This window comes from Ceratosolen solmsi, unplaced genomic scaffold (genome assembly GCF_000503995.2).
Source record: "Ceratosolen solmsi marchali unplaced genomic scaffold, CerSol_1.0 scaffold6, whole genome shotgun sequence".
NCBI lineage: Eukaryota > Metazoa > Arthropoda > Insecta > Hymenoptera > Agaonidae > Ceratosolen > Ceratosolen solmsi.
The window spans coordinates 4821265-4848241 of record NW_011948414.1 but is presented as its reverse complement, the minus strand read 5'-3'; the positions used below and the strand labels follow the sequence as shown (position 1 = coordinate 4848241).

The 26977-nt window shown below is 25.4% G+C and overlaps 4 protein-coding genes across 4 annotated transcripts in view; 1 reads left to right on the top strand and 3 right to left on the bottom strand.

Annotated features, from left to right (window-relative positions):
* LOC105367873 (EF-hand domain-containing protein 1) overlaps positions 1-3373 on the bottom strand; it is a 9419-nt gene extending 6046 nt beyond the window's left edge. Inside the window, exons 1-2 of the mRNA XM_011506707.1 lie at positions 2798-3373; positions 1833-1939 (exon numbers count right to left, since the gene is read on the bottom strand). Of these exons, the coding sequence (XP_011505009.1) occupies positions 1833-1939; positions 2798-2869 (179 nt within the window). The 5' untranslated portion in view covers positions 2870-3373. The remainder of the gene's footprint in view (positions 1-1832; positions 1940-2797) is intronic.
* A 2162-nt stretch (positions 3374-5535) lies between these two features.
* On the bottom strand, positions 5536-8947 carry NaPi-III (Na[+]-dependent inorganic phosphate cotransporter type III). The gene is made up of 6 exons (XM_011506706.1): positions 8668-8947; positions 8304-8510; positions 7990-8200; positions 7423-7669; positions 6611-7034; positions 5536-5803 (listed from the first exon to the last, which is right to left on the bottom strand). Exons 1-6 carry the CDS (start codon positions 8872-8874, stop codon positions 5573-5575), a joined length of 1527 nt encoding a protein of 508 aa, XP_011505008.1. The 5' UTR covers positions 8875-8947; the 3' UTR covers positions 5536-5572.
* A 12703-nt stretch (positions 8948-21650) lies between these two features.
* Positions 21651-24398, bottom strand: LOC105368374 (cytochrome b-c1 complex subunit 7). The gene is made up of 3 exons (XM_011507381.1): positions 24395-24398; positions 22853-23019; positions 21651-21782 (listed from the first exon to the last, which is right to left on the bottom strand). Exons 1-3 carry the CDS (start codon positions 24396-24398, stop codon positions 21705-21707), a joined length of 249 nt encoding a protein of 82 aa, XP_011505683.1. The 3' UTR covers positions 21651-21704.
* A 1970-nt stretch (positions 24399-26368) lies between these two features.
* Positions 26369-26977, top strand: part of pAbp (poly(A) binding protein) — a 10647-nt gene continuing 10038 nt past the window's right edge. Inside the window, exon 1 of the mRNA XM_011506704.1 lies at positions 26369-26762. Coding sequence (XP_011505006.1) covers positions 26570-26762 — 193 coding nt within the window. The 5' untranslated portion in view covers positions 26369-26569. The remainder of the gene's footprint in view (positions 26763-26977) is intronic.

The window sequence follows — 26977 nt, the reverse complement described above, 5'->3', positions numbered from 1 at the left end:
ATATATATATATATATATATATATATATATATATAAGATATACAATACATTTTTTAAATTTAATATAAATCTGAATATATCTAATTAATCATATGTTATTTTTATAAAATGAAATTTCCATACAACGAACGCGAAATAAAATTTTTAAATTATTATTTTTGTAATGATAAAAGTAATAATACGATTAATTATAAACTAAAAGGACAGTACTTAATGCTGTATAAAGTTTAAAAAATTTTGAAATACAAATTGGTCATTATAATTTTCTAATTAATATTAATTTATTTATTATTATTAGTATTATATTATTTTACGTCAATATTTTTTAATTAAGATAGAAATTTGAAATAAAAGAATATTAATGTTCTGGGATGATAAATAATAATGGAAATTTTTTAATATCATGAAGAAACTATTGATAGCAAAAATTTGAAAAAAAACTTGCATATTTCTTTTTCTCATTTTATAAGACATTTTATAAGTAATGTTACGTAATAATATGTAATGATATGTATAGGTTGTCCTTGATTTTATTTTTGCTTTAACATAACATTAATGAAATAATTACACAATAGTAATGAGATTTTTATGCTAGCATATTTTATTTCAAAATACATTATTTTTTAAAATAACTATTCATTTGTATTGAGTATGATAATAATTAATAATATATAATTTCATTATTTTATTACAGAAATAATAATTATAATAAAACAGATATTTATTATAAATAATTTTATATATTATAATATTTTTATAATATTTCAATATATTATATATTTAATTTACATAGCTTCTGATTAAAAAATAAATTGAAAGTAAAATTCGTTTTTACGACGAACTAGGAATATATTTTTATAAAATAGAGTTGATTGAAAAATATTTGAACGGGAAGAGCATAAGGATTTATGATCAATAACTTGTATTATATCTTTTCTAAGACTACATTCAATAATTTTTTAAAAATTTTTGTCCATAAATAACTTAGATACTTTTTAGAATACAAAAACAGCATACGTAGTAGCAAAATTCAATGACTTAAACCTTCATTCAATTTTCACAATATAATTTTTTTATAATAAAATTAAATATATAAATAGATAGATTTATTTAATGAAAAACAACATACAACGACAATTTATGATAATTTAACAAAATTAAAAATTGCAGATACTTTGTTGAAAATATCAAATGCCAAATTTTGTTTAAAAATATATTTCTTACTGGCATTGAAAAACAAGGATATTTTATACGATTTAACATCGATTATCTATCAATACTTAAATTTATCATTCTTATAATATAAATATTTGATAATAAAATTGAATATAATAAATAGATTTTATAAAATAAAGACAAAATATATCGACAATTGTTAATCGCTTAACAAAATCACTGACTAATAATACTTTATTCAAATATATCAGATATTAATTTTTTTTTAACTATATTTTTTGTAATCATCGATAAATAAAAATATTTCATATGATTTAATATTTATAGTTTTAGTAGAATGAAAAAAAAAGCGTAATTGTATATTAATTATAATCTCGTGTACTACAATTAGTTTATTTTTAATTCTAGTATTTTAAGCACATTTTAAGAGCAAAAAGAGTTTTAAAGAACTTCCATCTAATTATTTTATATGAAAAATGTAACAATATATTTTTATTCTAATCTGAATATATATTTATAATTATGTATGGTCGGTTTTTTTTTTTTTTTTTTTTTTTGTTTTAAACACAATCGAGTTTTTGTTCAATTATTATTTATCCTGGCAATATCATGAGAGGAGCATAGTTTAAAAAAAATCATATTAATAATTTACTTACTCAGCCAATTTAACATTACTTAAGAAATCTTCAGTACCATTGTAGTCATGAATTACTCGAAATCCATTTAAGAATTTCAATTTCTGCTTCAGCTTATAATCTTTTGACTAATAAAAGTCAATCGTAGATTATTTATTTACATCATATTGATTAAGTACTTTACATCAAAGTTAAATCTAGAATACCACAGGGAGGATATATACACCATATTGTGAAATTGTTTGCTGTACTAAAGATTAATAAACACCGAAGTTGACATTAGCATGAATGTTAAATGCAATGAAAATTAATTTAATTAATTTGATTTACAATATCACTTCAAGTTCTGTCTTATGTCTATTTTGTAAAAAACTTTAATCAATTTTATAAAAATTTTTCTTTCTAACAAAAAATATTAAATCCTATTTTTATCTGTAAAAAAAAAAATATCTATTAAAATACTTAAATTCATAAACTTACATTTATTTATACTTTCAATTTATAAATAGTTTAAATTTATAATTTTTAGCATTTACAGTACGTCAAAAAGAATTGTCTCTTTCATAAAAGATATTTCCCATTAAAAATTTGGCATATTATACATATATTTATTTAATTTTTGTACGAATAAAATATCTCATATCTTAAAATTGACATAAATTATTAACGTATATTTTAATTAATATTTTTCTTTTAAAATTATCAATGATATATTTTAACATTTCACGCATTAATAAGAGCTTCATAATTCCCAAGCATAATAGAAAAAACCTTCACATTTAAAAAAAAAATGTACCTTTCATTACCTCAACATCAACTTTACTTAATGAAACTTAAACCTATTAATATAGCTATAAGGTTATGTTATAAAAGGCAGTTTTAAATTACATGTAAAGTGAACTTAACATCATGTCAATTATCATAAATTAGCAAAATATGAAAATATTGAAATTTGCGGTACTCTAGCTTTAACTGCTGTTCCATACCGTAGAATTGCAGTTTGAAAATGTATAGCCCGGTAATAGTGGTAAACTTTCCATATCAACAAGATAAGACATCCAATATAATATTAAATCACAGTAACAAAAACTTCGGATGTAAGCACTTTATTGAAAAAATAAAATTTCATTGTTTATTGTATTGAATCAAACATTGCTTCAATTCACGTCGGCTCGTCATCGCCATCTCTATAACAACTGCACTATATTGATTCCTAAAAACATCCAGAGAAGGAAACGTACTTGCACTCGCAATGCCCGCCGAATCACGTTGTTATGACAATTAATTCTTCTTAACGACGCGAAACGCTGCACAATATCAGCAACGGTTATATAATAATAACATCTGGATTGGTGAATCGATTACTGACGCTGAATCTTGTACTATCGATAATAAACGAAACTTCATAAGCATGAAGCAATTATTTGCGTAAGAATCAATCACGACATTAATCACCATGACAATACATAGTTAGATCATTGTAATAATACGCTTGTAAAGCACAGACTTTACGTAAATATTTATATGAATGTATTATTTAAGTAATTTAATGAAAAATTTAACTCGAGTTCATTACTTTATAGTCGGAGCAATTATTTGCCTTTCATTATATTCAATTCGTGTATAATTATATTATATGGTGAAAATGATTGATTTCAGTGTTAAATTATTATAAGACATTTTAGTAATAAATGCACAAGTTAATAAATTACAAATACATCTCACTTAAAATTCAAAATTTTATGAAAAACTTTATTACACTCTTACTTTCGTCATTTGTGTTTTCTCATAGAATTTTTTATTAAAGCATTAAAAGCTTGATTTATTAATTTATTTAATTGAAAAATCTAATATTTTTATTTTGTTTTTGTTTTTGTTTTTGTTTATGAAAGATATAATAAAAGTGTAATGCGCGGTATAATTATAGAAATGTTTTAATAAAGTCTTAGCAAATCATTGATAATATGACAAATGTAAATTTAGATATGAAATTTTATGAAAATAGCTTAAACATAAAAAAAAGAAAAAAATTCCTTTTAGGTTCATAAAAGATGTCTATGTTTTAATCACTCACTACTCAACCATCAATTAGAAAGACTATTATTCACTTATGGTTAATAGATAAATATAACTCGTTAATAATTAATAAAAAAAAAGTAATAACTATTTTTTTTTTTTTTTTTTTTTTTTTTTTTTTTTTTTTAACGTATTATTTATTATTTGGTCAATAATCGAAACATCCAATCGACCTTTCATATGTACGCATAAACTTCATAACATTGTTAGCTGATTTTATTTTTGATCAAAATTCTTTTCATTGCATTAAAACAGTGAATTTTCTTTTCTAGAAACTATTATTCTTCAGCAAATATCGATAATTTAATAATTTTTTGTCTGCATGCGTGGACGTGCCTGCACACGCGCACACAAATTTCGTGTATTTAAGTGTAACTCGTATAAGCATAATAATCGCAATAAATAATTAATGTTAATACGATAAATGTTATCATTAGAACTATAAAATAAGCCGCCTTTCTAATCTAGTATCTAAAATACAATATTTAAAATGCTTGAACTATTAGAAAATACGATTAGGTTTCTAATTAAGAATAGACATCATATCACATTAGGTTTTCGTATAAATGCATGCACGTGAGCGTGTGGATGCATCGAAGAATATAGTATTAAATACAAAAGAGTGTCAAGCAAAATAGTATGAAAATAAAATTTTCAAAATACTTATCACTGTTTTCGGAAACATTTTGCACGAATCAATTTATCAAACTATTTACTTCATGAATGAAAAAATATTATCTTTATGTTACAATGTATAATCAGGCTTCCTTCAATTTTTAGACACTTTTCAGAGAGAAAGCATAATCTTAACGAATTTTAAGATAATAACGGTTCATTTTAATCATAATTAACTACAACTAACGCAAGATTATCTTACCATTTTATCCGATCTGACAATAGATAAAACAATAAATAATTAATAATCTAATATTCATCGATACAATATCGTAGTATATCTCTTATTTAATAGTAAAGTGATTGTCAACAATGTGTCAACAATGTGTAAATAATCTATCGTATTATTTGAAAATAGATGGGCATTAAACTTTTCAAATAAAGTAACATTATTAAACAATTGTAAGAAGAAAAGAAGCAACGTTTTACCCTGTTGAAATAAAAGCCGCATAGAGTATCTGTTTAAAACTATATCAATTATAGTAAAGATTTAATACAAAATAACGTTAGATCGTCTTAATTAGTGTTGCTATCATAATTAGCAGTGAGTAACGGCTCTTTAAAATAATCCACTTGAAAATAATTTCTGCGGTATATCGACGCAATACCCTCGTTAAACCGTATATGCAAACATGCGGATTTATCTTGTATAGCGTATGTTACATATGCCCGTCTCTTCGCTTTATGTTGCCTTATGTTTTGTTGTATTGTATGATATTGTGTTTTGTGTTGCGTTGCGTTTGTGTTGCGTTTGTGTTGCGCTTGTGTTGCGTTGCGCTTGCGTTGCGTTGCGTTGCGTTGCGTTGCGTTGCGTTGGTGGTGGTTGTTGGGTGGGCACACGCGCGTACGTGCATTTGTGCGTGCGTGCTTGCATGCGTACTTGATTGCTTGTTTGTTTGCGTGCGTGCGTGCGTGCGTGCGTGCGTGCGTGCGTGCGTGCTTGCTTGCGCGCTCTAGTGTCCGTGTAGGTGTACGCGCGCGCGCGCGTACGTTGCTCGCATCGGCTGGCCTCAGACATTCATAAGCTGCCGGAAGACGAACATACAGCCGGCGGAGAGTAAGCCGGCTATGGGGACGGTGACGAGCCAGGCGAAGGCGATGTTGCGGAAGAGCACCCAGCTGACACCCTCGCCTCCTCTCGAGGCCCAACCGACGCAGACGACGGAGCCGACCTTGCAGTGAGTTGTCGAAACTGGGAGGCCAGCTTTGCTGGCCAGTAGCACTGTCACTGCCGCGCCAACCTAACGATAAACGAATAATTTCAGCCGAGCAAAATAGATGACTCATAAGGGTATAGTGGATATAGTGGTATAGTGGATTCACCGTAAATTGAGATCTGGAAATTCACCGAATGCGAAAATTAATTCCATTTCATATTCTTATTCTTCATTTAATTTATTATTATAATTAATTGTCCGATTAATTTCTTCGTGCATTATTAAAATCTTTAAAGTTATTTCAAGTTAGACAAAAAGTTAGTCTCCCTTTTATTGCAAATTCAACCGTATAAGAACAAAATATGCATTTATAAATAAACTTTTAAATAACCACAGATTGTATCGATAAATGTTAGATTATTAATTATTTAAACGACATATGTACTTTTGTAGAGCAATTGAAAATTAATTAACTATAGTCGGTTATAGCGTTGAAATTCGACAAGCGGATTGTAGATGCAATAATATCCTAATAATGTAATACGATCCTAATAACTTTGTAAGTCTACCACGAAAACACATTTCTATTATCAAATTCGTATTATCGTAACGACAACTAATAAGTGTAATAAAATTTGGAAAATTTAAATTTTGTTTTTTTTTTTTTTTTGTTTGTTTTTCTTTGAAATACCATATTTGAGGCCTTAAAAATATTTTCAAAATGTTTTCCCAAGTATATATGGAAAATGTAATAAAATGCATTATAAGACGACTTGCGTAACGTGCAGAGGCTCGGTAACATATCGTTACTCTAATACTCAATCTCAAACCGCTCGTATTCAATGATATTTAATTAAGCAGAAAGATAAGGTTTATGTTTGTTAAAGTCACCTCTATCGTGAAGCCTGTTGTAGGAGTGATTTTGGCGAGATCCTGGCCGAGCGTCTCAATGACTCGTCTACCCCAGACCCAAAGACCAGTGGAAATTCCCAAGCCTCCGTACAATAGTATCAGTAAGGGTGTTTCAGCTTCCTGTTTAGCCGAACCCTCGGCATAAATGGCCCACAATGCTATAAGTGGACCTATAGCATTGCTCACGTCATTACCGCCATGGGCAAAACTGCCAAAAGCTGCGGTTAGTACCTGAAGGAAGGCAAAAAGTTTCGAAACATCCGGATGTTCCGAATCCATGACGGCATCTTCATCCAAACTCTGACCGCCAGGAAACTCGGCATCGCCGACACTCGCGGATAATAATAGAGGACTCGCGCTATTATTGCCTCTTAGTTGACCCTTTGGCGGTTCTTCTAGGCTCCTGAAATTTTTTGCAACGCAACTATTATACACCTTGTTAAATATAACGCTAACGATTATTAGATCAATCGTTAAATATTTCAACTATGAATACGAACATTTATGACTTATTCGGATATTTATACCACGAAGAAGATATTTATAGACATAATTACGTTGAATACCATTAGTTTAATGGAGGTGAAAAAGGTGGAACATGAGGAATAGAATAGACATAAGATTAATGGAAAAACCGAGAAGGAATAGGAGTGGTGAAATGGCTGAACCTTCAAGTGGCTAGATCCTCTCGTAGAGCATTAAACGGAGTGCGTTCATAACAAGGTAGAAAATTTTTCTCAACGAGTTCAATTGATAAGATGACTATACATGTATATGTAATATGTAATTACTTAGACGTTTCGTTGTGACAAGTCGTCGCACCAGAACGTTGCGAAATCACCGACAAAGCCGTCGTTTCTTTATTGTCCGCGGCATCCAAGTTTGGGACACGATCGTTGTTCCTACTGCTATGGGATTTTATGATCCTCTTTTTTTGACAGGGTACAACGAACGCATAAACAATCACAGCCGAAAGAACGCCAAACCCTAAGGCGGCAGTTAGACTAACCCACCACGGCACTCTATCCAGCATCAGAACTGCGCATTAAAACAAATGACGCGTTCGTTCGTCAAATTTGTATTCTTTCAATTTTATATTCTATAAAACTGTTAATAGGTTCAAAGCTTATGAATACCGGTATATGATATGATGAATAGCTGATTGTTAACGATATTATAAAAAAAAAAAAAAAAAAAAAAAAAAAAAAAAAAAAAAAAAAAAATTACTTTTCTTATAAAACTTTGCTCAAATTACATTTGCATTTATATGGCATTTACTTGTCTTTTGTCTTGAATGATTACGTAAGCATAAGACACTGCAATTGAATAATTCAGATAAAATATTGTATCTAACTTACGCTTTGGCCCATCGTGTGCTATTGACAATACATTGATACCAATGGTGAGGCTATAAACAAAAGGCAGCATTTTAAGACCTTGCTCAAGAGGCTTAGTAGACCGTAATATGGATTTTCGAATAAGCCAAAAAATAGATGAGGATACAAGGCCGCTAAGTAAGGGACTGGCAAACCACGATGCGGCTATATTTAAAAGAGCCATCCACCTTACCTAATACAATTGTAAATGTGAATTAAGCTCTCGATAATGAAAATTCATGTTAAAAAGAAAAAAAAAGAATATTGCTTTTTTTTCTTCTTCAAATTATACGTACTCCTGCTGTGCCTCTACAAACGAGTGAAAATCCAACTGTTGCTCCGACAATGGAATGGGTACCGGAAATAGGCAGCTTAAGAGCAGTTGCCAATAGTAACCATATAGCTGAACCAGCCAAACTTGATAAGGCTCCAAACATAAGTTCCTTCTCATGTCCTTCATAAAGCGATACATCTAAAATTCCTTTGCGCATAGTATCAGAAACCTAGAAATATTTCATTTTAATATAGATAATAATAATAATGATAATAATAATAATAACAATAATGATAATAGTAATAATAATAATAATAATAATAATAATAATAATGGTAAACAAGTATAAATAATATAACTTTCAATATGATTATGCATTTATTTACTTTGTATCCTATTAATACAGCTCCGGCAATTTCAAAAACCGTGGCCAAAATACAAGCTTGAAATATGGTTAATACTCCAGCTCCGACGCTTGTACCAAAACTATTGGCCACGTCATTGGCTCCAATGCCAAAAGCCAAAACAAATGCTACTATAAATCCAACAACGACTAGAAATATAAGATTACTATCATATGGTACTGCAGTCATGATTATCTTATATTACTCTTTAATTTCTTGACTTGTTAATTGTTAGTAAGCTTTAATAATATAACTTGTTCAATTCTCTCTTGATTATTACGCTTTGGGCTATATATATATATATATATATATATATATATATATATATTATCCAGAATATTTTTGATGGACTATTGGCTGTTTAAATAGTTGATGAAACTTGTTGTAGCCGACAAAATTGTTGGTGCGAAAGATAGAACTAGAATAAACAATTCTATAAGAAATTATTGCCAGTAATCAAATTTTTAATGCTGTCTTTTTATGTTTATAATGATGTATCATTCATGCGTATGCACAGCCAAACACATACACGCGCATACGCCTATGTATGTATGCATGCGTGCGCGCGCGCGCGCGCGTGTGTATATGCCTGTGTATATAAATGTAATATATACTTTTTTTGTTCTTTTAAATTCAAATTACTTTGTTAATAGTGTGACGAGTTTTGTCCTCATAGTTTTGTACATAAATGAGAGGTAGCTTATTGGTGTAGCACCTATTCGTAATTCTTCATACATCATAAATAACATATTTAAATCTGCGAAGATGCATGCATGAGCTATTCAATTGATTTGTCCATACTGAGGAGACTTATCGTTGCGGCAATTAACTTTATGTCCACTGGAAGCTGATGCACTCCAATGTCTTTCCTATTACAATTATTAACAATGTCACACACTTGCGAAAATATTCTCGCGTTTAAGCGAGCTACTCTCCGTGGCTTCCGCATCTGAAACATTAAGTCGGACATATCCTTTTTTAATACATTACAAGCATATTACTAAATACGAAAAGGTTCATAGTAATGAGAAGGAAGAACTGGAAATATAACGAAATTTAGCATTGGACAAAATTATGCTACGGAAAAGTAAGAATGATTGAAATAATTGAGTGATTAATTTTGTCACGTATATTGTTCGATAATACATTCTAAATTTACGTCGATGTCACAAAAATCACATTTACATTGATAATTCGTAATTGATACGATTATTTAAGTATCCTATTGAATTATATTTATATTACGATATAAAATAATAAATACATATATTATAATATATTGTAAATTAATAACATGTTATCTTTATTTTAGTATTTAGAAAGTTTCTGAATTTTCGATAACGAATCTTATAATGAAACGTTAATAATATTTGGCCAGTAAAATTTTCTGAACATATATAATGACAATGCACTTGATATTCTAATTCTTATAAAGAAATAAATATCATTTAATTTGCTAGATTAATAAGAATTTTTGGGCTTGTATTAAAAATAAAATATTTTTAATTTATACTGAAATTTGACAATCAAATTCTATGCTAATAATTAACAAATTATAATTAATAATTATAAATGATTAAATTACAAACTCTGTTGAGTTAAAAAAATAATTAAATGTAGCCTATTATTTTGCAATGTTTCACAATTGAATTCAATACAAATACTTTCAAATGAATAACGAAAACTTTAATATCAATGAAACGTTTAACTTTGCCACTCTAATTAATCATTCATATACATTTATTTGAATAATAATTAAGTAAAGTGAAAAAAATAAGTAAAAATAATATTGATAAACAATTATTAAGAATATAATCGATAAATCAATAAATCGATAAAAAAAAATTATAGACAATTACGTTATGAATTAAGTTCCATCGCGGATCTATCAACGAACGCAATTGTGAAATTTGAAACTCTAAAACTGGTAAAATAATGAGACTGATTAAAATTTTGACTTAAAAAATAATTTTAGAAAATCAACGCGATATGGTGTTTATAGTCAAACTAAAATTTACAAATACTCATTTCAATATTCATGTAGTTTTTCTAATATTATTTTGTATTAAACTATCATAAACTATCAGCACTGAACAAATAAATATAATATATATAATTAATTACAAGAATTGCATCCTAATAAGCAAATTTACTCATTCATTTATATATCAAGTAAGCCCATGTTTTATTACAGTTATAACATTAATAATTTGTTGCATAAGTTGTGTTTCATCAAACATAAATCGATAGATATAATGTATATATATATATATATATATATATATATATATATATATATGTATATTTATATATTTTATTTTATTACAAAAATTCAAAATTCATACATCAATATATATATGTAACTCGTAATTCTAATTATGTCATAGAAAATTAGATGATTTCAAAATTAATTAATCCTATTGCACGCGAAGCTTACGTTTGAATGTGTGCGTGTATTTAATTCGAATAAACTGCTAAATTAGAACACAATTAAATCAGAATAACTTTTCTAAAACATAATATAAAAATCAAACAATAATTATTTGATATTAATATTGTTTAAGTTTATTACAATTTTTTAATTGTTGTTTGCTGGAACATTACTATGTTTTTGCGAAATAAAGTATGAAACAAATAGTGAAACTTAATTGAAAAATAAAATTAAATAAAATTAGACAACTTAAGCTTTCGTTAGCACTTATAAAAATATAAAAAATGAAATTTTTATACATTAGCTAATTACATGCAAACTAACATTGCGCGTGTAAATTTGCAACAATTTGATTAACTACGTTCGCTTTCACATCCATTTTCATTCAAATTTTGTTATTAATTTAATATCTTTAATTCGCGTAACTAAAGATAAAGATAACTTGTAAGTGATTTACAATAAACACTATACACGTTATCATATTTAGAAAGGATTTTTAACGGCTACTTATACACTGTGTAATTTTTAGAAATATAAATTATTGACTTTTAAATAAATAAATAAATTATTTTAATTGTATAAAGTTTTTTTTTTTTTTTTTTTTTTTTAATAACAGTAAATAAACAAATATTATTATATAAATAAATATATGATTATTTGCATATTTAATTATTATTTGATAATTACAAAGTCGAATGTACTTTTTATACATTTATATTACTTAAAGCGTTATATTTTTTGTTTGTCTTTAATAAATAAAAGAACTTTTATATTTAATAAGGAATATGTATTGAGATAATTTGCGAAACTAAAATACGCGTACAGTAGAACTATTGAAATGTCAAAAGAAATTAATCGATTACTAAAGTACTCAAAACATTGTTTACATGTACTAAAAAATAAAAAATAATACGAAAATAGATCAATTGAACGAAGTTATGAATTACTCTGTTCTATTTTTTATGTCATGAATTCATGAAGATATGTAGTAATAGTGTAGAAATAATATAGATTTACTTCAGCGAATTGATAACTAACTTCAACTAGATATCGTACATTTCTTTGTAAATCTCTCTATTTTTAGTCTCGTCCATTCCAAAAATCTACAATTACTTTAATAACTGTCTACGGTAATTGGGATATTATCCTTTTAAACAACGATACCTTCTCGTACATCACCACAATTGAACAATGAAGTATGAAACAAGCATGAGAAAACGGCAAGAATGGAACTACTTGCGATCTACACTAACGAAAAGTCAAAAGGTTTGTCTGACACATGTATAGCGAGTCATGCACTACTCGATTTATAATTAAGTAATATTTTGTGCAAAATTATAACCTGCTTGCGCAACACCCGGCGGATTGAATCACTCAGTCGACATCGTTTGCCATCTTTTGAAATAAAAAGACTGAACTGATCACGACATGTTAGTCTACTACTTCTTGTACCACTTTTCTCTATTGCCATTACGCATATTCACAGATTCTCACATCAATGTGATCACTGGTCTCTCCAGCTGTCTATTCTTCAACTTCAACTCTCCCCCTCTCGCTCTCGCTCTCTCTCTCTCTCTCTCTCTTTCACCCCCTCTATCTAGATCTTTCCAATTCTTCCCCCTCTCTTTCGCCCTTTTTCGCTATAATCGATCCGTACGTACGCCCAGAGCCAGCGCACCTCTACAGACGTCCCATATACCTAGTTATCTGCTATTTTGTACATCTTTTATAAATCCAAGCCCCAAATTTACAAGCTAATAAATACAAATGACTTGTAGCTACTTTTCTATTTTATAAAACTGCTATTTGTATGAAAGCTCAAACGATCAAGAGCAAATAACACTTAACGTAAATACGAAATAGGCTCAATCCTGTTTATTATAAATTTATTATTACGTTATAGTTTTTGTTTTTTCTTCAGATAATAATTATATCGTTCTAAAAAATTTAACAAGTTTATTTTAAATTTTGAATCAAGTTTTTATATTAAAAGAAACTTATAATCAACTGGATATAAAAATACCTAAAAGTCCAAATATAATAGTACCTATTCACCAATTTTATCTAAATCTAATCTATAACAAATTCCCTATCCACTAATATTAATTTATGAATTACTATATTCGGACGCTCTAGATATGAGCACTTGTTTAGGATTAAACCATGTCAACATGTTAACGGAATGTTGCGGAAAACTGACTTCGTTTGAGGTAAATTTAAGTGGGTGAGCTGCGCTCGTGTCTGCTTCAACAAAAATTAATTGAAATACACGTATTACGTGCAAACTTTCGTGTTTTGAAACATAATTAGTAATACTGCGGGAGATATTTAACAAAACATTAGGCAGAAGGGAGATGAAGAATGAAGCAATGAAGCTGTCTTTCTTTCTTCGGGTATGCGATCGATAGCCCCTGTACGGATAAATTTATATAAAAAGAAACCACCAATACTAAATCAATTACGTTCTCTTATCCTATGGAATACAAACACAGCACATCAATTCGTAAAACAAATAACAGGATAATGTATATTAATCTAAATAATATGTCATTTTGTAAGTTAAGGGATGGATAAAGGTGAATAATGATCGTTTAATAGACGTAAAAGAATATTGTTAGAAAGCCATGGCATATACACGCGCAAACAAACCAACGAGAAGCAAATTAAGGGAAAGTGGAGCAAAGTGAAGAAGAAAATGTTTAAAAATGATTATCAATTGTAACTAATTAAAAATAAATAATCGTTGATTATTGAAAATACAAAATACCTGCTTATAGCAATATTTTAATATTAATATTGTTAGTTGTATCGTACATACGAATATATATATATATATATATATATATTTATATACATTTTCGATAAATGTAAGAAAAGATTAAAATCTTGGCTCATTACAATTAATTTACTCTCTAATGCTATATATATCTTAGATAAATTATATTATTAATTAGACATTTGTGTGATAAATTATTTATTATGATTTTATAATAATCTACTTTAGAGGTTAGAGTAACTAAAAAATATAATTTATAAACTTATTTTTATAGCAAAAAATATGATCAAGCAATCCTTGATTCGTTTATACAAAAAAAAAAACAAAAAAAACAAAAAGAAAAAAAAAGGCTTCCATAATAAATATAATTAAGTATCTATTTTTTTTTTTTTAATATGTAGAAAATTTTCAAAATTAACAGATTTCATATTAATTAATAATTTAAATATTATTATTTAAATGATCGGTAGAAAAAGCGTTACTACATAATTTCAGTTATTTGTTGTTCGTCCTAAATAAAAAATGTCTATACTTTTCTGAAATTATGATAAAATTTTACTTCTGAAATCGGATGACTTTCCTCAATATTAGACTAAAAAGTATGCCAATGAAATTGCAAAATTATTTAAACAAATTTTAAACAAAAATTTTGTTATTTATTTTTTAGACTTATAGTTTTTGATTATTTAAAAAAAAAAAAAAATTAATACTTTTCAAATGATTATTTACTATTATAAAAATCTTTTATTTTCTGCACATCTATAATCTTTACTAATACTTACAATATATATTAATTTAATTTCCCCACAATAACAAAAAAAATATGCGTAAGATAAACTAATGCATATGAAAAGAGCTGATTCTTTAGAATTAAAATCAAAGAGAAACATAGGGATGGCGTATCTTCTCCCTTACTCTTCTTTTCGCTCATCCCCTCCCAATGCCAAAACTCATACTCTCTCTCTCTCTCTCTCTCTCTCTCTCTCTCTCTCTCTCTCTTTAATTCGATCCTACTTATTCATTAATCTTACCCAAAAATGGAAAAACAAAAAATATATGGAGAAATATTAAAATAAACAAGGGACTTTACATTATTATTCAGCTACTATTTCTGAATTATTATCTATTTAAATATCTACTAATTCTAACATATGTGATTTGATCTTTTATCAATTTCAGATTATTTTTCAAACATTCAAAATTCAGTGATATCCATAGCTATGTTATTTTACATTCTTCGAAAATCACAAGATAAAACAAAATCTCAAAAAGGCTAGCTGTATGAAAAACATTGCCTATGTTAAAAAATCTTATTTGTAATGAAATTAATAAAAACATATATATATATATATATATATATATATATATTTGTCATTTAAATTATTGACATTTTTTAAATAATTTTTGTAATTATTTATAAGGCATTCTTTTATAATGCGTCGCTATGACATTGTTTATTAGAAAATTAATTATTAATTTAAAATAAAATATGAAATGTATTATAGCGATGTATAAAGAAATATTTTTCTTTTGTGGACTGATCAATTTTGTATATTAAATATAAAATAATAAAAAGCAATACTGTCTGAGTTATTTTAGTCATGTAAAAAAAAATAAAACAAGAATTTGTGCGAATATTGATAATAAAATAATTGAAAAACAGTTTAGATATGAATATAGTTTTTTTTCTTCTTTTTTTTTTTAATAAATATTACACGTCTAATGGTTGCACTTCAAAAAATGTTCATGATATAACGATTTTCTGTAAGTAAAATAAATAAACATTTTGGCATTTATGTACCATGAGTCAATTGCGTAATTATTTTTTAAAAGAACATCGATGGTGATTATTATTATATACAATTATTTTATACGTTAATTTACATATTACAGTACAATAAAACAATATATTATGTAATATTTTACACATACATACATAATATATGTAATTATTATTCTATTTGTATGTAAATACATTCAGAAATTATAATTGCCTAACAATTCTTGCAATGAAACTATTTCGAAATCGTATCACTTATTCTCTTCTCTACATTATTTGTAAAGAACTTGTAATGTTTGTACTACTGTGTATCGCTCCGACAACAGAAGTAAAATTGTATAAGTCCGTATACTAAATAATTCCCTCCTAACAGATAGAACATTTTTGTAGAAAGAAATGTTAATGTTAATGCGAAATTAATAATTGTTCACCTATATTTCAATTTTTATTCTCAATCGTTGTTTAAATAATGTTATAGAGACTGTAGCGTAGCTTACTATCGAACAACTTTTATACCTTGAATAAAATAAATAATTATATATCAACTGTATTTATATGTACATATTTGTTTAATCTAAATTTTTTAATAATAAACTCTTTAAAAATTTGTTAAATTTAGTTTTTTTCCTTTATGAAAAAATCACTTATTATGAAACATTTTGCAGCATACTAATTACATAGATATTTAATTTGTTAAAAATAATTAATGTTTTATTATGTATCGATAATCATATTTTGACTGGATAAATTTTTTTAATGTTAACCATTTTTAAACATTTGTTTTATATAATTAAAAAATATTTAGCTATTTCTCTGATAATTCTTAATTTATAAATTACATATTTTATAATGATTCATCCAATCTCTCTTTATATTAATTTATAATTTTACAAATAATGACTTCCATAGCTAAATATTAAATTTCATATTTTATTTTAATAAATATTATAAATTTTAAAAAGAAATAAACAAAGGCTTATGATATCATACAAAATATTGTAGCTTTTCTATTCAAGATTATCTATTTAATAGATTAAACTTTTAAACTATTTTATTAAAAAGTAATTTTATCATTTAAAAAATTGTCAAAATAATTTGTATTAATTTATTATTTGGATTATATCAATTTATAGTTAAGTATTAGTTAATTATTGTCTGAAAAATATTTTTCTTTACGTACCACAAAATATTTAAACTATCATATAGATTTCTGAATATAATATTTTCGTATCTTTTTTTTTAATGAATGTTTTTTTTTAATGAATTTAAGAATATGAAATTCTTAATATAAATCTGAATATAAATATTTTCATTTTTTTTAATATGTACTTTAATAATTAATAATTTTTATTTTATTCCAGTGAGTCGGAAAATCTGCTCAGATAGTTTAATAAATTCAAATTCGACTCAAATGTAAATGTTAAAACGTAAAGTTTATTAAAATTTTGTATATAATAAATGATCATTAGTAGAAAATTGTCCTAAATCGTACGAATAAATTTATCAGTAATGTTAGAAAAAATAATTGATAATTGTGTTTTATATCAATACAATAAAATTATATATATATATATATATATATATATATATATATATTAGTATTCACATTAAAGTTTATAATCACACATTCCATCATTATCATTTAGATTTTATTTTCAGTATTTGCTTCATATGGTACTTGTTCGTGGAACACTTAGTTATTTTAAGAACATAATTAAAATTTCATAATTTTCATTTCTAGTTTTTATTTTTCTAATCTAATATAAAAAATTACAGAATGTAATATACATTTTTCTATATAATTAATAATAATAATAAAGATTATTTATTAAAATACTATTTAACATAAGCATATATGTATAAAATTAATAAGAATAATTTAGAAACTATGTTAATGATATAATAAATATTTAAGTTTAACAGAGATGAATTCTATTTTTATACTACACAATGCACAATCTTATAGATTATTCATTAAATTTAAAAATTGAATGATCTTCAAAAAGCAATTTTAGCAATCAATACACGTCATAATTACTACGTAAATTGCATTGAGAAGAAATTGCAACTTACATTGTAGTGTAATATAAGAAAGTACAATATATATATATATATATATATTCAGTATAATTAAAAAAATTGAATAATGTATTAATTAATTTTATATTTAAAACATAAATGTTAATTGCTTTCGTTTAATATCTTTTAAAATTATATTTACTTTAATATTTATGGAAATAATTTTGCTATTATCAATTGTTCGCACGTGAGGCATATTTTAGTTAACTATATTAAAAGGTTATATTACTTATGCATTGAATTCTAATGTTAATTTAATAAAATACACTATTTTATGATGTTATTTCAATTTTATTATAAGAAATATTATGGAACAATCAATTGATTTATAATGTTAATATCAATACATGAATTTGATTAATGTCATATGTAAGAAATACAACATTTTGTATTTACCGTAAATTTAAATTTAAGTTTTAAAACGATAAAATATAGATATATTTATTTACCCTATAAAATTATGTTACGATTCATTGTTTAAAAATAATTTTCTCTTTATATTATGCACAACAAAATAAAATCTTTACTTATTTTTAATCATACTAAGTATATTTCATAGCACATGTTAAAAAACAACAATTCTTCCTTTTCTATCTACAATATATAATTAACAAACGATCCGAATAGAGAATATAACAAATTAAGCACGATTCTGTTGTTTAATGCGAGTAAATAATTACTCAATTTAAAAAGTACATAATTTTTATTTTGAATATTGGTCGCGAGATTGGTTTGAAAACAATTAATTGTTAAATATAATGAAGAGCGAGCGTGATTCGTTGAAACTCGCTCAAAGTGTCGTCAATAATATTTAAAACGCGTTACCTAAACTTTCTATTTTCCTTCCTACAGACAGTAATCTTTTATCAAGTACATAACACTTTAAAAAGCAATATGACATAGAGAGACAACTTGAACTAAAGCACTAATCAGCTCTTTAACAAAACTCAAAAGCCGTTGTTTAACATTGTATCAGCAAGATACTATACACATGAAATAGCCATACGCACCACTGACGTTGCAAAGTCGTAATATTTTTGACAGAGAGGTTTGCTTGCGCGCTGCCCTTAACCGTCCCCTTATAGTGAAAATCGCAGCTGGTTCAGTTGTCTATCAGCTAGGACAACTCGTAGCTGTCGTAAGGACTTGCGCCGTTGTTAAGAATTCCAAATTTATTGATCGCCAAAGCACGCACGTTCGGTGCAAATACATCCTTGTGTATTGCATAATGTGTTTCGAATGCGCGCGAATATTCGTACTTATTCGTGATATTATTATTGAATTTCTTGACTTTTATAAGATGTGCACATACGCAAGCACTCGATTCCCGAGGAAAAGCGATGTCTGACATCGATGAAAAAAATTCACAGAAATACTATAGTTTTTGATTTCTATATTACCACAAAAAAAAAAAAAAAAAAAAAAAAAAAAAAAAAACTATACTTCAGGTAGTTTTAAAAAATTACAAGTTTTAAAATAGAAAGCGATTACATACATTACATAATATCTATATTTAATTCTTAGTCGGAATATTTATAATCAATAATATTGATTGAAAGTGTAGAAAATCACAGTATGCGGGATCATTCGTGCATCGTTCATCTGTAACGGATAAATATAAATTGTTCGTTAAAATTTTCGATTCAACATTGAGACTAAAACTTTTAACAATTATAGAAAACTCGAATTTAATAACAGCAAAAAAAATAATCAAATTTAACGTTTGAAATAAAAATTGCTTATCCGTATGTAGTTTAAGTTCTCTGCAATTAAATATTAACTTAAACAAAATTAAAAAAATACTATTTTTTATTCAACTATGCTGCAACTATACAGCGGAAAATACTTAATTTATTGCAAGTAATATAAACAATTTTATATTTATATTATTTCGCATAATTATAGACAAATATATATATTATACGCAAACGATTTATTCATTATGGTCATATAAATTAAATATTAATTAAAATTTATAATCAATCGATATTAAAAACGTATAAGATAATAGAAATATTACGTAAATTTTACTATAGCACGAAAAAGTTGCAAAAATATTTTAGTAGAATATTAAAAATTCTTAATTAAAAAATCGATAATTTCATTATTACTGCAATTCCAAAAATGTGTACTTTTAAATTAATATATTTTTTCATAATTTAATTCATGATTTGGAAAAAAATATTTTAGAATTTATAATAATAATTGACAGAAAATTGCAGAGCTTATAAAGTCTATTCTAAACCAATGAAACTTAATATTATAATATAACTTCTTAAAACAATATCAAAAAAAGTAATAAAAATATAATAATACTAAATAATAAAAATATAAAAGCCCATCAAAATTAAAAAAATATTAAAATTTAAAAAATTCTTATTAAATTAATTTATTCAAATGATAAACAACGTTATAAGTGCAGATTTCTCAAAATTCCAATCCAATCAATCGACTACATATTATTAATATTTTGCACTAACTGTTGATCTAATGGATAAGCATTATAAGTTAGAGTTCGATTATTTGGCAAATTGGTTATTTCATCTTTTTTTCTAAAAACTAAAATTCAGAAGGAATTCATATCATATCTATTAAGTTAAATTTGTCATTTTCAAGTTTTCCTAACTCTTAGAATTACTAATTAACTAATTGTCGACAACGAGCATGTATAAATATTTAATGAGTAATTAAAAATAATTATTTATTATTTTAATTTAAAACTCAATATACTAATATTTAAAATTATAATGTATAATTTTAGTATAATTGTAATATCGGGCTGCTATTATCATTTCCGTTAATATACATAATAATAATATTAAATAATAAATGAAATTCGAGCTTTCGATCGTTTATGTTACGAAATAAATATATAATAAAAAATAATTAAATGATAATTCACATAGATTTTGGTCTATTTATATTGAAATATTAATAATAAAAATTAAATAACAATAATATTGTATAAAAAGATAAGATGTAATTGAATATATTTAAATAATTTCACAAATTGTAATCTAAACATGTTAAATCTACAAATTGTTATATATTGCGCATAATTTTTAATACAAATACATTTACGAATAATTTAAGAAAATTTATATAATATATAATATAATATTTCATTCGTTTAAATGATGTTTCTTCGATTAATTATATATGTGATTATTAAATATCAATATTTTACATAAAATTTATGATGAAAAAAAAAAGTTTAAAAATGTATTTTGGGCATAATTTAAGACAACTAAGCATAATCCTTATATTATTTAATTCTATAATATAGAGTGTCTAAATTATTATTTATATACTTCTAGTCACAAATGAAAAATCAATTAGGATAGTTATAAAATACAATTATTATTACTACTTAAATATTTCAATTACAAAAAAAAAGAAATGAAAGAAATAATTTTTATTTATAATTATAGTTTTCATTAAATTTTGTTGTTAATAATATCCGTTTATAATTTTAGTATAAATTCAATCTAATAATAAATTAATTATTATAAGGTTGTATGAACAAAAATATACAAGTACAAATAATACTTTTCTATGCATCGAAAATAAATTTTATTGAATTCTCAAACCAAAGTATTTTTACAACATATAAACTTAATTAAATGCGGAAATCATAATAAATTGCTTTAATTATATAAAATATCTTTTATTAAAAAAACTTCCATAACTGTTTATCCTTAAGAAAATTCTATTTTCAATTATACATAATTAACTTTGAGAGCTTAATTTCTTATCAGATCAATATTTTATTACCAATCTTCGATACTTTACCAATAATATATGACAGTGTATTTACATAAAATTTTATATTTTTAAACATAACTAAAAGTATGTCACTTGTACATTACATGAATAGACAATGTATCTGTAATTATTCATTTATAAATGACTATTTATTTAATAGAATAAGCTATATAATTTACGTTATGTATTCACTCTCGCTCCCACTGTTCCTTCTCTGCTAATTCTTCTTCAACTTGTTTAATGAACGGTTGAAGATACAGCACATCCTGTAAAATAGTTATATTAACTAATAAACGATACATTATATACACATTATTTTAGAAAAGTTATTCCAATTATTTAGTAGAAAATATGTTTTTTTGATTATGAGTACACTTTAGGTTAATGATAATTTTAATACACAAATAATTTTAAAAAATAAATACAAAATATGAATATATATTAATACAATATTTTAACAATACTTAAATATTGCCAATAAATTGATTATTTATTATGTTTATCAAATTTATCTATTTTAATAGCAGCTATATTCAAAAAATTATAATTAAAAATTAAGTGAAAAACATTTATTGATTAAATTTTATATTATTTAGATTTAGAATTTACTAACCTATAAAATATTTAGTATTTTAAAATAAAATTAGCAAAACACACTTTCTTATTTATCTTAAAAGATATAATTTTTTTTAGTGCATTATAACATTGATAAAATTTAATTAGAACATAAACTTGCATATTGATGTAATTGAAATGTAATTTAAACCACTTCTTTTATATTTTCCCATTATAATAGAATGTTGGCTTAATGAAAATTTAGTTCTCAAATAGTATAATTTAAGTAAAATATATCTAACACAAAATTTTTTAAAGAATTTTAAAGAATTAAAAATTATTTAAAAATAATCATATTTAATTTTAACGTTAATATCGATCAATTTATATATTATATATTATGATAATTTATTAAATTACAATTTTTAATAAAACATATCTACGAATATATATATATATATGTCTGGATTTTTAACCGTTTTTTACTTTTTATATTTTGTGTCAAACAATATACTTCCAAATTCTAATATTAATAATAAAATACAAGAGACAAGTAGTAGACAAATTTAAAATTTAGAAAAACTAATATTTCATTTGTCATAAGATTTATCTAATGAATTCTATCCAAAGTATAAAAGAGAAATTAATAACATCGTAAATTTACAGTTCATGATAAAGTAATCAATCCTTTCTTATAATTTCTTGTATGAAAAATTATATTTTTATAGCTATTTGATGAAACGAAAGTTAATATTAAAAAAAATATATTAAACAGACATACATTTTCAAGTTTTGTCCATTCTTCCTCAGGCAATACATCCTTTCTCATACACAAATATCCAGCTCGAATAATTCTGAAATTTCGCTCTGCTAATACATCTGGATCTAAACGACGTAGAGCTTCTGTTACAATTTTATCCTCGTCTAATATATCATCACGTAAAAGACCTAAACAACGATTATTAAAAGAATATATTTAAATATAATTACAAAATATTTAATTAGATATATAATTAAATTCAGAATTGAATTAAAATTAAATCACCATATTTCCGAAATCCAGATGCGTTATACAGGTAATGTTTTATAGATTGATCTAAAAAAAACGAATAAGTATTATATATTACGTAAGATAAATAAAATACGTATTTCTAAGAATACTAGATACTTTTAAGAAATACTGGATATTTAAAATCGGCTCGTGGCAAATATGCAATTATTCTTTTCATTTTACAATGAAAACTTAATTATTTTATTAATAAACTTTAATTCGCTAGTTCGACCGCAAGAGATTTACTTCACCAGGTTCAATGCACACAAGCTTGAAAAGAGTATTTCTAATTGTAGTCTTTTGCGACATGCGCAAGGAAAATTTAAACTTATTGGTTATCACTAACCTACCCAGTCTAGTATGAAATCATATATAATAACAATAACAATAATAGCTGATATTTAATGAAATTTAAGTAATACGTGAATTAATCATCATATTTATGTTTATTTATTATTTTTCTAACTTATTGTAATATAAAGGTCTATTATTAAAATCGATGCAATTAATAATGAAAATATTATTATTATGAAAAACTAATGCATATGTTAACATTTTATGTTTTTAATTTAATTTTAATTAAGAAAAATATTATAAAAGTATGAAAAATATATATATATATATTACTAACATATGTTATTCAAATTTAAAATTTAAAATAATTATTTCATACATAATTTTAATTAAATTCATTACATCTCATAAATAAAAAAATTCTTTATAAATATGTCTTAGGGAATATACCGCGATTGTTAATAGTTTCAACGGACTGTAAAGTTAGATATTAAAAATTGGCGCATTCCCAAATGCCAATAAAATTAAATTTCAATTCAATTAGCCATAACTAGATCTCATGTATAGTTATTGAGGATCCATCCATAACAGCAACTGGTTAACGTATTTATGACAGTCGAATTATTGGGCTATTCAAGATTATTTAGAAAATTTGTATACAAAATTCAATTTTCCATTTAATGTAATTATTTGAAAATTATACGATTATTCATTATTAGGACATTTTTTTAATTATAATACCATATGATGCTTGATCGTTTTTAATAAATAGCAATATGATTAGTTTACAAATAATTGTCAACGATCAATGCATTAAACTAAGATCAATTTTTTTCACAAAAATTTTCGTTTACATTCATATTGATATAATAACATTATCTTTGTTCTAGTGACAAATATAGTAGTAGCACAGAATATTAATCGTAAAATAATTTTTCTTTTACATTACGAATATATTATTAAAAGTTATTCCTCTACCCATTTTGAAAATTAAAGAATTTTATTTGAAATTTCAAATACCAAAAATATACGCAAATTTAATTCTATCCATATCATATCGATTTTAATATTTTATTTAAATTTTAATACTATAGCTTATACAACTACAGAATATAACTTAATTGAAGGGTAAATAAAAAATTATTTTTAATATACCCTAATAGTCGGGTAAATTATGAAATACGATAAAAAAAAAAAATAATAAAATAATTGAAAAATAAATGAAAAATAAAAATTGCGGCTAGAAAAATATAGAGAATTATAGAATATAGAAAATTTTAGAGTATTTGTCTAAAAAATTATAGATATATACATATACAACTACATTTAATTAACAATTAAGATTTTTATAATTTTAATTAACGATTTAAAGTATTTATAACTTTTTTCCATTGTGTTAATAAACTATTTATTTGTAAATTAATTCTAGAATCTTTGCCCATTTATATCACAGATAAATGAATGAATAAATAAATAAATATATATATATATATATATATATATATATATATATTATAATTTTGAATCATTTTCAGTACCAAGATATATCCTTTTGTATTCGATAACAATTTTCTTATTATTCATTAAATTCCCATTCCCGTTTGCAAGCAAATCCAATGTTCATCGGCAAAAAATTTTTATCGTTTCTTTTGTTCTCTCAAAAAAATTGTACATCATATTCAAGTTTTCATAACATCATAACTTAATGTATAGAAAATGGTTTTTGTTATATTCAATCATTTTCTTTAATAAATTATATGTAAATATTAATTGAGAATCATTAACATTGAAATTGAAATTAAATTTAAAATATTCCTGTAATTGATGCATTTTACACAAATATTAATTTTAATAATTACAATATTAACAAGAATTATTAATGTCTAATGTTTGCATGCTATTAATATATATTTACATGTCTGCCATTTACAAATTCACTACCAATATAAAAAACAAAAATGAACAATACTTTATAGACTTTCATTTTTCATTTTCAAATCAGGCGCTTATTTAACAAAATAGTAATGACAATTGCTGACATGCGCAAACCGTCTCATCACGATATCATTTTGCATCGCATTTCCGTTTTATACGTACGTGCTTGTTAATTTTTCAAAATTACTAAAAACTCTGTATTTATAAATTGTTCGAGTCATAGCCTTTTTTGCTAAGCTTATAATAAACCAAAATATTAATTTGTAAATAAAAAATAACGTCGTGTATTAGAGCTTGAAAATGAAAAAACCGAATGGGATTATTTGTAAATAGATGGAGCTAGTTGTCACTATGCGCGTAGGAAAATGCGTTGCGCGTCCGAAGGGTATAAATAGAACACGCGACAGTGATTCCTTCGCCTCTTCCTCATCAAGAGTAGAGTTCTGTTCACGTGTGGTTGTGTCTCCTTTTTCCACAAAAATAGGTCACACAACCCACCTCCATTATCGTGAATTAACTCTCCTATAAAAATCAATAAAAAAACAAAAAAAATATAAAAATACATAAAAAAAACAATCAAAAAAATCGTAAAATCGTAGCTGAGAAAATCCGCGAGAAAGAGTAACTTCGAGAGGTAAATACTGATAAATCTGTCGAAGAAAAATCGGAAAGGAATCGAAAAGTAAGGGGATTCGAAGCACGCGTCGTCAATCGAAGAAAATTCTTTTTCCCAAGTGAGAAGCACATAACGAGAAGTGAAAAATTTTTCACAATTAGCGAAGAAAGGGAAAAGAATCGTTTCTTATAAATAACGGCTAAGGTAATAAGAGCAGCAGCAACAGCGAAGATCGAAGGAAGAACAAAGAGAGAGGCAACTCAAAAAAAAGTAACGCAGTAACGTTTCATTTTTTTCTTCTCCAGTACCGATTCTTCTGACACGTTAACGCACAGTCGCACACAACACACACACAAACACACAAAACACACTCGACATACATACATAGAAAAAAAAAAAAAAAGGAAACGAGGCAAAAACCTAATAAATTCAAAACTAAAAAAAAGGGAAAAAAGTGAAAAAAGAGTAAAACAATAGCGGTAACAGCGGCTCCTCCTTCATCTACACTAGCACGCGCAGCAATTATAACCTCAAAAGGAGATTTAGCAATTCTCCTTTCTGTACAAAAAAAAAAAGAGTAAAACAGCAACGAGAAAGCGAAGATGAATCCAGGAGCGCAGAACTACCCGATGGCCTCGCTTTACGTAGGTGATCTACATTCCGACATCACCGAAGCCATGCTTTTTGAGAAATTTTCATCAGCCGGTCCCGTACTCTCCATACGCGTCTGCCGTGACGCTGTCACTCGTCGTTCCCTCGGCTATGCCTACGTCAATTTCCAGCAACCTGCTGACGGTTAGTAATGTTGCCTGAATCTAAATTGAAAGAATTTCCCTTTAGTTTTAAGAAATGCATTTTTCCTACTCTATCAGGCTAATGAGTAACGTGAGAAGTTTTCATACACAGTGTATTTTACGTCGAGGCAACACGTGCTTCCATAATCCTTTAACACGCTACTTCCATATTGGAGTTCTTTGCCTATCGTTGCGTCGCATACTTTTTTTTTTTTT